The following is a 15,677-nucleotide window of genomic DNA, read 5'->3' on the forward strand; positions in this document are numbered from 1 at the left end:
ACCAGTTTGGTATAGTGCTCTCTTTGGGTTCATTGGCATATCAGGCTATTGTTTGTCTTCTTAATCCTTCAGGGTCTTAGGAAGAACCATTAATCCACTAATTCTATGAATATGAATAAATCTATCCATGTATTTACATACGTCTATGTCTAGTTCTATGTATATAGATAGCAATTTTCCCATGGAACTATATGAATTAGATCTACGATCTAGACTATTAGTTATATGATGTGGTATTAAAAATCATTCCTAAGTGTATCATAAATGCTGTTGCTTCAAGTACGTAGGTAATTTTATTATAGGAAGCTATTAGATTAGTTTAATGGAATTAGTTCTTTAAAAATCTTTGCTACTTATGTGCCATCACTGGGATTCAAAATTTTGTAGTTGAGCAAATAGCCCAGTTTTTCTGATAAACTTGTAAGTAAATATTGTGTATTCTGATTTGTTTCTTAATATTCATATTTGCATAATGTTGGAATCAGGACGTCCTGTTTTTTCACCAGTATTTCTTCCCTTCTTTTAATTTCAGTTTCATATTTGTTTTTCAAATGAAAGCAATTGCTTTAAAAAGCCTATGCTAACTTCTATTAAGCACAGTTGGTCCTGTTTTTACTTTATTGTGGACTCTTATTTGACAGAAAATGCTGTTAAATATGCAAAGTGGGTATATTGGTTCCATTATAAAGACAATATGATTTATACTGACTCTAGCAAGTCCAAATCACTTAATTTGTGCATCAAACCAAAATATGTTAAAATGTCACCTTGTTAATGATAAACAGTTAAATTGTGAAATAGCTATTTTTAATTTGATCTAAAAGAATATAATATGATAGATTTTTTTATACAGTTCTATATAACATTTAATGATCAGGAAACGGATATAATGTAAAGAACAACCTTTAAACTTTTTGAGTGGTGGCGTTACAGTGATTTTTCTCATTGCTTTCTGCATATTTTGATTATTTTAACATTAAATTCTCTATATCAGTAATTTGAGTAGCCAGACAAGCAAAATTTTAGGTTTTTAAAGCTACTCAAACTTCCTTTCTTTGGCAACATTTCTTGAAATAGCCTACTAAATAGCTTTTGAAACTCTTAAATACATAAATAAAATGCAAGCAGTAAATAAAATATATACAGTTAAAACACTTCAATTCCTCTGATAAAAGTGACTTTTAAGAATTATAAAAACAATTAGATTGTCTTTCCATTAGAATACAAAGATGATATTCACAGATATGCAGAATTTCACTTGTCTAGTATTTCTGAAAGGACCTATCGTTTTCTAAAGGAAATTTGCTTAAATGATTTATTTAAATAATTTCCTAGAATTATTGAAAGCAGCATTTCTCTGTAGTTGTGGTCATATGCCTTATAGTCCACATGTGGCTTTATTGTATGTGTGTTAATATGTGTTCTGCATTAGGCTAAATCATTATTTCTATAAACAGCATATATTACCAGTCTATGTTAATGGGTATTATCATTCAACAGTTGTGGTAAATGGTTAAAAACAACAAAGGATTATTAATACAATAAAGAGTTCCTTGTACAAGAAGCTACTTACATTGTATTTTCTGATGGTAGTGTTTTACATGTGTAACTATTTCATAAGACACCAAGCCCTATTGTGTACACTTTACAATTTTGTACTGACCAGATCCTCAAAACTTTTTAAAACTTTTGTTTCATTAAAAAGCCTTATCCTTAAAGACGCTTTATGTCCTGTATCTTGAATTTTAGGATAGTAGAGGGTTAATACATTACATCTCTTTTCCTCTTTTGGAACCAGTACAGATATATGAAAGTCAGATTTACTGATGTGAAAATACCATCGTTTTTACTGTATAAAAATATTTTATTTATGGCTTTAATGTGCAATTCCAGCGTGCTTCTTAGTACATAACCACTGAATTGATTTACCCACCCAGGCAGTCAGTGTAGGCTACTACTGGCAGCTCCTTAGGACATATAAGAAAGTATTAATATGAACATCTTTGCAAATATTTAGATACGCTGAGTAAAGCATATCCAGTTAATTTTCTCAAGTAGCTTCTCCTCCCAAAGCCAGAGAGTGACGAAGGGTAGAGACGAACCGGAAGTGCAATTACCCTAACTGAAGTTTTCCTCTTACAAACTTTAAGCAAGGGAAATGAAGGTTCACTTTTGACCCTTAGCAATGCTCTTTGTTTGTAATTAGACATTCTTTCAAGTTTCACCATAAAAGGAATCTCAACCTTTAAATAGATACAGGTACAGATGTGGTTCATATATATCGTGTTTCCCCAAAATAAGACCTACCTGGACAGTCAGCTCTAATGCGTCTTTTGGAGCAAAAATTAATATAAGAGCCGGTATATTATATTATATTATATTATATTATATTATATTATATTATATTATACCTGGTCTTATTTTACCTATAAGACTAGGTCTTATAGTAATATAGGACCAGGTCTTATATTAATTTTTACTTGAAAAGATGCATTAGAGCTGACTGGCTAGGTCATATTTTCGGGGAAACATGGTATTATAAATTGTGTGTGTGTGTGCGTTTAGTCTTTGAAAATAGACTTGGTATTATAAATTGTGTGTGTGTATTTAGTCTTTGAAATTTTTTTACTTCACCAATTGTCTGTGACTATTCCTAGGCTCAAACAGTTATAATTTTTGAGGTTTACTTTTGTCTTGAAAGAAGCCAAATGCTATTGCTCTACTTATGACATTGATTAAATACTAATCCAGAGTTGTGGTGATGAAATTGTTAGAGAAATAGAAAATTTCCCTGATTTCTCTAGTTTGTGATTTCTTCATTTTTAATGATGAACTACATTTTCTCTGAGATACTATCTAGTTCGAAAATCCAAGCCTCACGTAAACAAATAAAAATATTGTATTCTAATTGGAAATGCTGAGTTTTCCCTTTCTTGCTTTAAAAATTTGCCACTTCAAATACAACTTGCTTTATGAACTACATTTAAATATGGATTAAGGTACTATCAAAATTTTGAAAACCATGTGATTTTTTTCAGTCTAATTTGTAGGTAATGAAATTAACATATATAACGGAGTTAAGAAATGTAGATTGTGAATAGGATTCAGATTCATTATATGTACCTACTATACTAAATTATAATATTAGGTGTAAATGCTGTTGGACCACGAGTTTTATCAATTTTTCCAGTACTTATACATACTCTTCAATATCTGTCCATAAACTTTAAAAATTAGTATAAAATCTGATTAAGTTTTATTGTCCACAAATGTCCTAATTTCACAAAATTGTAGCAAAAACAATACTTTTTAAATGAAGCTAATATGCTAATATTTAAGTATCTGTCCTTTGCCGAAGAATTACATTCATTCATAAGTGTATATTAGTGTATAGTAACGTAGTAATGCAAACTTAATGTTCAAACCAGAAAAAAATCTCATTTAAGGTCACATTTTGAGAAGATTATCTTTTAAAACTAACTTTATTGCACATAAACAATTTTAATCTTGGTATTTATAATTAAGCTGTGTGTGTTTGATTCATTATATGTTTAGTGGCTTTAGTTTTTATTTTTAGCACTGATAAGTAAAAAATAATAATGTCAACCCTGTGAATAATCTCTGTAACATGTTATCTCCTTTATGTGTGTATATGTTAGATGGAAGATGGTGCTCCAAAGCATATCATCCAGATGACAGGATTTAAGATGGAAGAGAAGGAAGCTCTAGGCAAATTGCTTTTAAAACTAGATTGTACTTTTGTTAAGAGTGAGGTGAGTATAGAAACTTATCAAAATTTTGAAGATACAGAAAAATAACTAGAATTATAATACTGGCCTAAAAATGATAAAATGCCGCCTTGATATTATAAGAATCAAAAGAATGTGTTATAAAGGATATCTTACCCTAGTAACATTTTTTCATATGAATTTTTCCTTCCAGAAATACAAAAATTGTACACATCTTATCGCTGACCGCCTATGTAAGAGTGAAAAATTTTTAGCAGCTTGTGCAGCAGGTAAGTTAACTGTCATCCCTCCACCTTTGAAAAAGAAAGTCGTGTTAAAGAAAAGGTACCTTAGTATATGTGCAAAGATAGTATGTTTATTATATCAAACATAAATGTGTTTTTTCTGACATTTTTCTCAAAATACCTATATTTGATATAGTTTTTGCTTTATTTTTACAGAGTAAAACTTTATAACACATGAGAAATGTATTAAATAGGCAGAAATACTTCATCAAATATTTTCGTGTAAGTGCTTTATGTAAGAAACAATATTTTAATGAAAAGATTCTGTTGAAGCCTTAGCTGTTGTCAGTCAAGTTTCTTTTCTTTATCATTAGAAATAGTTAACATTTTTATTCTCCTGCTGCTGCCTCCCCTCCCATATATGTTATGAAGCAATGGTCATTCTATTGTATTTTTCTAAAGTTATAAATTCCATAAACCCAAATTAGGACTTAGTCTCTTCCTTGCTCCCTTTGTCACCATTGATGTTCCTTTCTGTTCTCTCTACTGTGATTGATCTGGTATATCATTAGTCTACTGATTGAAAAAAAAAATTGTATTCAACTGAGGTGAATTTACCATTGTTTTTGGAGTAACTTACCAGAAAAATACTTGGATTTATTGTTACCGCCACAAATGAAAACATACATCATCCCTAATGTTTAAAAAGATTCTTGATGCCCAGATAAAGAAACTACAGAATGTTTTTAAATACCCTGAAAAATTCTCTGATTCAATAAATTTGTTTTACAAAGTATAACAATGCTGTGAACATTAATTGGGAAAGTTTTTACCATAAGAGTAAGAATATAAATCTAACTCCAGATAGTGACTAATAATAGTAATCATAATTTAAATAATACCACATTTTATTAAACCTATATCTGTATTTTATTTACTTAAAATTAGAATTGTAATTATGAGCCAGATTACATACCGTGTTTCCCCGGAAATAAGACCTACCCCAAAAATAAGCCCCAGTTAAGATTGTCAGCCAGATGGACACGTTTAGTATGTTATGATGATGTTCCAGAAGAAGATGACATGACTGTATTTGAATAAATATGGATTGTTGTACTTGAAAAAATAAGACATCCCCTGAAAATATATCCTAATGCGTCTTTTAGAGCAAAAATTTTTATGAGACCCAGTCTTATTTTCGGGGAAATACAGTATAAGACCCAGTCTTATTTTGGAGGAAACATGGTACGATGTTCAGTGATGTAGGCCTCTCATTACCAAAAACTTTAGGAAAACACAACATAGATCAAAGATAATGTTGGTGATGTAGTTTAAGAGTCTCATGTTGAAAAGTAAATGTTTTTTAACTACATTGGATATACAGTATTAGTTTCATGTGTACAACCTAGTGATTAGTCATTTATATAACTTATGAAGTGATCACCACAATAATTCTAGTACCCAGCAGGCACCATACATAGTTATTACAATATTATTGACTGTATTCCCTATGCTGTACTTTATATCCCTGTGACTGTTTTCATAAGTGCCAATTTGTATTTTTCAATTCCTTTCATCTTTTTCACCCATCACTCCAACCTTCCCCCACCCGTCTGGCGACCATCAGTTCTCTGTATGAGTTTGTTTCTGTTTTGCTTGTTTATTGTTTAGATTCCACATGTAAGTGAAATTATGTATTTGTCTTTCTCTGTTTTATTTCAGTTAGCATAATACCCTTTAGGTCCATACATGGTGTTACAAATTGCAAGATTGATTCATTTTGTGGCTGCCTAATATTGTATATATTTACCACGTCATCTTTACCCATTTATCTGTCGATGGACCCTTATGGTCCTTGCATGTCTTTGAAAAGACATACGCATCCCTAAAAATTCACTGCATATAATGTTGCAGTGAGTTTAGGGATGTGTATGTCTTTTCAAATTGGATTTCAATTGGATTTCTTTGGGTAAATACCCAGACTTGGAATTGCTGGGTCATACGGTAGTTCCATTTTTAATTTTTCCAGACTTGGAATTGCTGGATCATATGGTAGTTCCATTTTTAATTTTTTGAGGAACCTCTTAAACCTTTTCCATAGTGGCTGCACCAATGTACAGTCCCACCAGCAGTGCAGGAAGGTTGCCTTTTCGCCACATCCTGTCTATCACTTGTTGTTTGTTTTATTGATGGTAGCCATTCTGACAGGTATGAGGTGATATCTCATTGTGATTTTCATTTGCATTTCTCTGATGATTAGTGACATTGAGCATCTTTTCATATGTCTTTTGGCCATTTGTATGTCCTCTGGAGAAATGTCTATTCAGGTCCTCTGTCCATTTTTTAATTGGATTGTTTGTCTTTTTGGTGTTAAGTTGTATCAGTTTTTTATGTATTTTGGATATTAACCCCTCATTAGATGTATCATTGGCAAATCTCTTCTCCCATTCAATAGGTTTCCTTTTCGTTTGGTTGATGGTTTCCTTTGCACTGCTAAAACTTTTTAGTTTGAAGGAGACCCATTTGTTTATTTTTGCTTTTGTTGTCTTTGCCTTAGGAGACATATCCAAAAAACATTTTGGTAAGACCACTTCAGAGAGTATATTGCCCGTATTTTCTTCTAGTAGTTTTATGGTTTCAGGTCTTACATTTAAGTCTTTAATCCATTTTGAGGTTTTTTTGTGTGTTTTTTTTAAGTATATATATGGTATAAGAAAGTGGCCCAATTTACCTTGTTTAATGTATCTGTCCAGTTTTCTCAACACCATTTATTGAAGAGACTCTTTTTACCCCAATGTATATTCTTGCCTCCTTTGTCATAGATTAGTTGACCATTTAGGTGTGGCTTTCTTTCTGGGCTATCTGTTCTGTTCCATTGACCTATGTGTCTGTTTTTATGCCAGTACCCTTTGTTTTGATTACTGTAGCCTTGTAACATGATACCTCCTATTTTGTTCTTGAGATTCGTGATCTTTTGTAGTTCCATACACATTTCATAATTATTTGTTCTAGTTCTGTGAAAAATGCCATTGGTATTTTGATAGGGATTGCATTGAATCTATGGATTGCTTTGAGTAGTATGAGCATTTTATTGATGTTTCTTCTTCCTATCCTTGAGCACAATATATACTTCTGTTTATTTGTGTCTTTTTCAATTTTGCCAAAGGTTAAATTTTATTTGATATCTGCTCTTTATTGTTTACTGCTTATCAGAAGCAAAGTCCTTTTCTGACTGACTATTTATTTGCTTTTTAGGAAAGTGGATACTAACTAAAGACTATATAATTCATAGTGCCAAAAGTGGCAGATGGCTTGATGAAACAACTTATGAATGGGGATATAAAATTGAAAAAGATTCCCATTATTCACCTCAGATGCAATCTGCACCTAAAAGATGGCGTGAGGAACTGAAACGCACTGGTGCTCCAGGAGCCTTCCACAGATGGAAAGTTGTCCTCCTTGTGAGAGCCAGTAAACGAAGTGGTTCTCTTGTGAGGTAAAGCAATGAGAAAACAATTTTGGTTTTCTTGAATACCTTTTTGTATTTCTTTGCAATTATTAATTTAGTTCAAATGACCCATGTTGGTTTACTGTTTAACTCCTAGTTAAGCCATTCTACACATTTAAGTGTATGTGTCTAATGAAACAAAATGTTTTATAGTATTGCTTTAAATTATTCTTGCAGTCTTTATTTTACTTTCCATGTTATTTCTTTTGGCCAAGTCAAGCAAAAAAATTTTTTTAGTTTTAAAGCACTTTTAGATTTTTGTAAGTGAAATATTACATTACCACAAAGGCGCTTTTCTGTGTTTATATAGTGTAATCTTCATGGTTCATCTTGTTTCCATCATAATTTTATTTCTTTTTATTGTTTATATTATATTTTCAAAAGGCTTCTTATCAGATAAACTATCCTAAGATTGCCATGAGTTTTTTGGGGGGTGGAGTATAAGGGCCTTTTGTCACCTGTATTGAAATATAGTTTGTAGATTGTAAAATGCACACATTTGAAGTGTACATTTTGATGAGTTTGGACAAATTTCTGCACCCTTGCTATCCCTACTACAATCAAGATCTGTAACATTTACATTGTCCTACAGCATTTCCTTGTGTCCTTGCACATTTAATTCTATACTACCAATACCAGACAACCATTGATTTTCTTTGTCAGTGTAAATTAGAATTGTTGTTTTTCTTTAGAGGTTTATACAAATGGGATCATACTATATACACTCCTTTGATTTTGAGATTAATCCACCTTGTTATATCAGCAGTTTATTCCTTTTTTGTTGCTGATTAGTATTCCACTGTATAGCTATATCACAATGTTTATTTACCCATTGGTGAGCATTTAAACATATTTTTTCTAATATAAATCTGCTGTGAACATTTGAATCCAAGTCTTCACGTAGACAAATTTTCATTTCTCTTGGATAAATATCTAAAAATGAAATTGCTGACTCAGATGGCAGTTGTGTGCCAAATGGCAGTTTGTCATTTTTTTAAGAAAATGCCACAGTTTTCCAAAGTAGTTGTACCATTTTACATACCCAGTAGCAACGTATGAGCGAGTTCCAGGTGCTCTGTAGTATTTTTAAAAATCAGTTGACCATATTTGTGTGGTCTGTTTCAGGACTTTTAATTCTGCTCTATTGATATCTATGTCTACCTATACCAATAACACACCATTATAATTACTGTAGCTTTATAGTGAGTCTTGAAATCAGGTAGTATGAATCCTCCAGTTTTGTCTTTTTTTTTTTAATTAATTTGGTGATTCTGGATCCTTTATATTTCCATTTATATTTTAGAATCAGGTCAATTTTCTACAAAAACGCAAACTGGGATTGTGTTGAAACTGTAGGTCTAGATGGAAAAGAATTGAGATCTTAATATTGAATCATCCTGTTATATCAACAGAGTCTGTATCCTTCCAAGTCTACTTTAATTTCTGTCACCAGTGTTTTATAGTTTTCATTGTATAAGTCTTGCACATATTTTGTTTAATCCTAAATACTTCTTGTTTTGAGATGCTATTATAAATGGATTGCTCTGAAAGTTGTATCTGCATCTGTTGAGAGAATTGGCTTTTCTCCTTTATTCTGTTAATATGGTAAATTATTCTGATTGATTCTTATATGTTAAAGCAAATTTGATGAAGCATTCCACTTCCTCATAGTGTATTATCCATTTTTAATAATTGCTGATTCTATTTGCAAATATTTTATTAAGAATTTTTGTGACCTCAACCTGATAAATGACATCTATGACAAAATCTAAACTTAATATCATAGTTTTTTCCCCCCTTCATAATTGGGACTATAACAAGGATGCTTACTCTGACCATTTCTATTCAGCATTTTTCTACAGGTACTATTAGCTAATGCAGTAAGGCAAAGAAAATAGGCATAGAGTTGGAAAGAAAAAAAAAATTGTTTTTATATCCAAAAGCCATGATTATATATTAAATAATTTACAAGAAGATGCTATAGAATTAGTGAATTTAACAAGATCAAAGGATAACAAGTCACTATATAAAAATTATGTTGTTATATACTAGTGATGAAAAATTGGAAATTAAAATTTAAAAAGCAATATAACCTTTGGTGTTTAGTAGTTTGATTATGTGTCTAGGTGTGTGTGTGTATTTTGTTTTCTATTTATAGTTTGTTATGTATATTTATGCTATATGCTTTGGGTTCTCTGACAATCTTGGACATGTGGGTTTTTTTTGGTCTTATATTAATTATGGAAAATTCTCGGTCATTATCTTTTATTTTTTGTTTTTTATTTAAGATTAATTAGATTAGTTCCAAGTGTACAGTATAGTGATTTGACGTTTTTATGCCTTACAATGTGATCACCCCACTAATTCTAGTGATCATCTGTCATCTTGCAAAATTATCACAATATTATTGACTGTATTCCCCTTGTCACCCATTCCCCAACCCCCTCCCTTTCTGTAACCATCCCTTTGGTCTCTTCCTGTAAGTCTGTTTGTTTATTTTAGATTCCACATATATGTGAAACTCCATGGTATTTGTTTATCTCTGCCTGACTTATTTCACTAACTGTAATACCCTCTGGAGCCTTTTATGTTGTTACAAATGGCAAGATTTCGTTGTCTTTTGTTTCTGTGTAATATTTTTGTGTGTGTGTGTGTGTATGTACACCACATCTTTACCCATTCATCTGTCGATGGACATCTACGTTGCTTCCATATCTTTCAGCTATTATCCTTTAAATATTCTGTTGTGTTCTTTTTCTTCTGGCGCTCCATCCCCATATATGATGATTCTGGACCATGTGATTCTGCTCCACAGTTTTCACATGCTTTGTTCTGTTTTTCTTTTTTCACTTTTTGTTTTATTTTTATGTTTCAGTTGGATGTTTCTATTGACCTATCCTCAAGTTCAATGATTTCTTCCTCAGTTGTGTGCAACATGTTGACAATGTTGTTAAAGAAATTCTTCTTTGATATAGTATCTTTTATTTCTACCATTCCGTTTGTTGTACTCTCTGCTGAATTCCCTACCTGTTCATGCAGATTGTTTACCTTTTCCTTATATCCTTTAACCTGTCAGTAAGTTATTTTAAAGTTACTTTCTGATAATTTCAACATCTGGATTATCTCTCTGTGCTGTTTATTCCTTTATCTCTTGACAATGGTGTGTTTTTTCTTCCGTGCTATTTGTATATGCCTTGTATTTTTTTTTCTTGTATGCATAGACATCATGTATAGAAGAACAGTAGAGGCTGAGGTGAATAATATTTATATCCAAAAATGGGTGTACCTCTCCCACAAGGCAGTTAGTATGGGTGGCTGCATTAATCTTACCAGCTGTTGAGCTTGGTTTGGGTTTTGTTAATGCTATGGTCACCGTGTCAATTTACTCCTGCAGTGGGCTAGTTTCTTTGATTTAGTGTGGGGCCTGGGTGCTAGAGGGTTTTTAATTAGTTTTCTTGCTTCACTCTCAGCTTTCGATAGTACCTGCACTAGTGGGTCATAGAAGGACTCTTTCTTCATACTCTTCCTCTCTTGCTTGTTATTCCTTTCTAGGATGAGGGTAAGAGTGGGTGTGTTCTCAGTTTGGCTGGATAAACTTCAGCCTTTTTTTCCCCCCTTCCCAAAGCTTTTATTCCTTTTCTTTTTATTTTTTTTTATAACATCCTAATGGGAATATATTATAATGGGGTTTTAATGTGCAGTTCCGATAAGCTTCAGCCTTAAGCATCCTTTGTGTTCTTGGACTCTGGGTTGGGACTTCCTTAATGTCAGAGTGTCAATCATCCATGGGAGCCAGATTCTGCCTGCTATCTGTGGTCAGGGTCTAGGCAAGAAAGTGTCATCATCCACTCTTCCAGTATTAGATCTCTGCTTTGTATTGGTGCAGAACCCTAAGCCCAAGTGGCATTCCTGACCACCCCCCCCCCCCCCCCCCCACACACACACAGATAGCTTTTGCTTCTATCCCTCAACCAAAAGCAATGGGTCTTTGTTTGGGCTGCACGGTAGGTTTTCCTACCCCTCCCTAGAAGCATATGGGTTTTACTTCTACTCTTCCAGCAGAAACAGTGCACCTTTCCTGCATTCTGAAGGCAGAAGACTTTCTTACCTTACCCAAATGACTCAAGGCTTTTGCTTCATATGCGACAAGGATCCAGGGACATGGGCCTGGTTTTTATGTCTATTTCTTGGAGCCAGTCCCCACGGGCCCACCTGTGCTACCAGTGGGGACTCCCTGTGTTACCTGCTCCTACCCTTTTTCATGCATACTTAATAGAGGCCTGTGGCAAAGAGGTTGCAAATGCGAATGGGCTTTCCTTGTCTCAGGAACTCTGTTATACTAAACTGTCATGCTTTCTACACTCAGCCCCACACTTATTACAATTTTACCTGATTCTTACCTGCTTTTATGACAACCACTTCTCTCCTGCACCCTGGCAAAAGTGAGATCGTTTGAGTGTCCAATGTTTTCGCAAAGGGGCTTATCATTCTTTGGAAATTCAGCTTCTTCATTGGCTTGTTACCTCAGTTCTCTGATGGGTTCATGAAAAATGATAATTTTTGTAGATTATTTGACTTTTTCCTATTGTTAAATGGTAGCAGTGTTCTCTTGTGGCTTTCTAAATCTTAAGTAGAACTTTCATGAAACTTGGGGGATGTGTGCGTCTGTATGTGCATCTTCTAAATCTAAATGTAGTGTTTTTCTTAAAGTATATCAGAGTTAAACTTTTTCAAAAGCTAATATTTTAGAGGAGGGTTGGCAACTACTTCCATTTTTTTTGTGGTCCAGAATGATTTTCTTGGATGTATGTTGACTTCTGAGGTAGCTGCTTCCTTGTTTTTTTGGCTTATGGAGGTGACTTTTTATTGTGGTGGTTTTTTTTTTGGCTTATTGAGGTGACTTTTCATTATTTTTTTGGCTTATTGAGTTGACTTTTCCTGAGGGAATAAATTTTAAATATTTGATTCTTAAAAACCTTTCTCATATTAAGAAGTGGATAAGTAGAAAGAATAGCCTGATATCTTAAACATCTGCTCTGAACAACTTAAAATGTAAGAAATCATTACAGTAGTTATTCTGCATGGCATTCACGTAGCCCAAAGGAATGAATGACTTTCAGGAAATTCTGCTCCTAGGAAGTAATTGATTTAGCTAATTTGTCTGAATATAGTTATCTTAAAAACACTCTCTATACTATTTACATTTTTATTTAGAATTTTGAAGGCTGGAAAAGCAAATGTTATTGTACCAAAAAGTTCATCAAGTGGAATAACTCATGTGATTGCCAGTAATGCAAGAATCAAGGCTGAGCAAGAAAAAGATAACTTTAAGGCTCCATTTTATCCAATTCAGTATCTAGGGGACTTTCTTTTAGAGGTAAGTAAAATAAATAGTACACATTTAAATATGTTTATTTTTTAAAATAGCCATATAGTGAAATGTAATAACGTTACATTTTGTTCTGAGTTTTGAAAATATGATTGGAAGTGATTAAATGACATATATTTAAGGCAGTTGCTCTCAATTATTTAAGTATTTGGGAATACTTTTGATAAATCTGAAAGAAGCTTATTAAATTTAAAATTTGTCTTATTTTGAGTTTCTACTTTTGTTTTCAGTTCTTTAGTGATGTTTACTACAAAATAATTTTAAGCATTTTAATGTCAGTATAAATACAATAGCACTGGACTATAGTATATGAGAATTTTGAGGTTATTTTCCATTTGGAAAAGAGGGAGCTATTTCTAAGGATTTAGAAATATTTTCCTATCCTATTCTCCTACCTCCCTCTTCCCACTTGGTACAAATACCAGTTTTTAAGTTGTTTTAATGGGAACAACCCTAGAAGAAACACTCTGGAATTAAAGAAGAGTTCTTGAGAAGAGTCACTCAAAATAAAGAGAAACCTCAGTGTGTCTAAAAACTGAACCTTGATCTTCCAAGAAAAACTGGCTCCTTCACTGTTTTCCATCTCAATAGATACCATAACCTTTTTTTTTTTTTTTCATATATTTTATTGGGGAATATTCGGGAAGAGTGCGTTTCTCCAGGGCCCATCAGCTCCAAGTAGTTGTCCTTCAATCTAGTTGTGGAGGGCGCAGCTCAGCCCCAAGTCCAGTCGCCGTTTTTAATCTTTAGTTTCAGGGGGCACAGCCCACCATCCCATGGAGGAATTGAACCGGCAACCTTGCTGTTGAGAGCTCGTACTCTAACCATCTGAGCCATCCGGCCGACCCTCCAGAAGCTCAGCGGCAGCTCATTGTCTTCAGTTTAGTTGTGGAGGGCACAGCTCACTGGCCTATGTGGGAATTGAACTGGCAACCTTGTTGTTCAGAGCTTGCGCTCTAACCAACTGAGCCGTCAGGCAGCCCCCCCATAACCTTTTATCTAATAATTTATGACAGAGACCTGGGAATCATCCTTGAAACCTTTCCTGTATTCCCCAAACTGTGTCAATTACCAAGTCCTATTAATTTTATTTCAAATAAACAAGGTTGGACAATAAGTTCACAAACTCATCCTAGAAAAAAAAAGTGCTATGTACCTCATTAACAAATATCACTATGGTCACCTTCAAAGTACTCCCCTTGGGAAGCTATGCACCCATGCCAGTGCCTAGGCCACCCTTCAAAGCAATTTTGTAGTTCTTTTTCTGGAATGGTCATCACAGCTGTCCTTGTATTACCCTTGATGTCCTGAATGTCATTAAAATGTCTTCTGTCAATATTTCATTTATCTTCGGGTAAAGAAAGCAGTCATTGGGGGCCAGATCAGGTGAGTAAGGAGGGTTCCAATAAGTTATTTGTTTATTGACTAAAAACTCCCTCACAGACAGTGCCATGTAAGCTGGCGCATTGTGATGCAAGGGCCATGAATTGTTGGTAAAAAGTTCAGGTCATCTAACTTTTTCACACAGCCTTTTCAGCACTTCCAAATAGTAAACTTGCTTAACTGTCCAGTTGGTACAAATTTGTAATGAATAATCCCTCTGATATCAAAAAAGGTTAGCAACATCGTTGAAATAAGTTCACGAACTTAATTGTCAGACCTCTTTTTTCTCTACTAATATCATATTGAGTTTATCCTCTTTCCACTGTGCTCCCGGAATAAACTCCTAATTAGTCTTCATGTTACTCCTTTTTACTCTTGCTAATTTCCTAATTACTCTTTCTTTCTCCAGTCCATGCTAACTCATTCAGGAGCAGCCAAAATGCTCTTTCTAAAATAATTCTGATCCTGTCACTCTCCTACTTAAAACCCTCCAATGTCTTCCCGTTTCCCTTAGGATAAAGTTCTAAACCTCTAACATGGCTTGTAAGTTCCCATAGGATTCCTATTTTTCCAACAGTAGTTTGCTCCACTTTGTCTGTGCTCACTGTACTATAACAAAACTGCCTTTCCCCCAGTTTCCTAAATAGGTAAACTACTTCCTGTCTCAGTGTCTTCTCAAAAGGTATATCCTCTGTCGGACAGGGTTCTCCCCACTACTTGCCCACTCCTTGTGCCTGCCTGCCTTCTGCTCATCATTCAGGGTCTGGTGATAATGTTGCCTCTTCAAGGAAGTCTCCTGGTCTCCTTATTAAGTTAGGTTCACCTCTAATGTGTTCTTATATCATTATTGTGCTTTATAGTACTCACTGTAGTTGTAGTGAATTAATTGGCTGATTACTTGGTTAATGCCTTTTTCCCCATCTAAACCAAAAGTACCGTGTCATCAAGGATGAAGTCTGTCTTTTCCATACGTATGTCTGAATCATTTGCATAAAGCCTGGCACATAAGTTCTCATTTTATATTTGTTAGGTTAATAGAGAAATTATGAAAGACCTTGAGTCTTCCAAGAGTAGATGTAATATATCATTCTATAATTACCTTTCCCTACTGAGGAGCAGCCTTATAAGTTGGAAATTTGGCCTTACATAGTTCGAGGGATGTATCTGCTTGAAGTAAGGATAATCTGATTGCCCTTGACAGTGATTGGGCTAGGGATGGACATGGGAACCAGTTCCAATCCATAGGACAAGAGAAGAGATATGTAAGAGTTTCTGGGAAGTTTATTCTTTGTTCTGAAGAGAGAGCCACTGACAGCATGGCTCCTGCTAGATGTGAAGATGGAAAAATGTAACCTAAACTACCACTAGCAGCCATTCTTTGACTATATGGAGAAGTAGCCTTAGGATGAAACCAACGCTGTACA

At 33.9% G+C, this 15,677-nt stretch overlaps 1 protein-coding gene across 3 annotated transcripts in view; it reads left to right on the forward strand.

Moving 5' to 3' along the window:
• Nucleotides 1-15,677, forward strand: part of SLF1 (SMC5/6 complex localization factor 1) — a 62,323-nt gene that overhangs the window by 4,200 nt on the left and 42,446 nt on the right. For all 3 annotated transcript variants that reach the window (XM_019711755.3, XM_074328713.2, XM_074328712.2), the window contains exons 2-5: nt 3,660-3,773; nt 3,943-4,018; nt 7,229-7,469; nt 12,696-12,858. In XM_019711755.3, the coding sequence (XP_019567314.3) occupies nt 3,660-3,773; nt 3,943-4,018; nt 7,229-7,469; nt 12,696-12,858 (594 nt within the window). The remainder of the gene's footprint in view (nt 1-3,659; nt 3,774-3,942; nt 4,019-7,228; nt 7,470-12,695; nt 12,859-15,677) is intronic.

This window comes from Rhinolophus sinicus, chromosome 3, assembly GCF_057876585.1.
Source record: "Rhinolophus sinicus isolate RSI-liver-muscle chromosome 3, RSI-T2T, whole genome shotgun sequence".
NCBI classification, from domain to species: domain Eukaryota; kingdom Metazoa; phylum Chordata; class Mammalia; order Chiroptera; family Rhinolophidae; genus Rhinolophus; species Rhinolophus sinicus.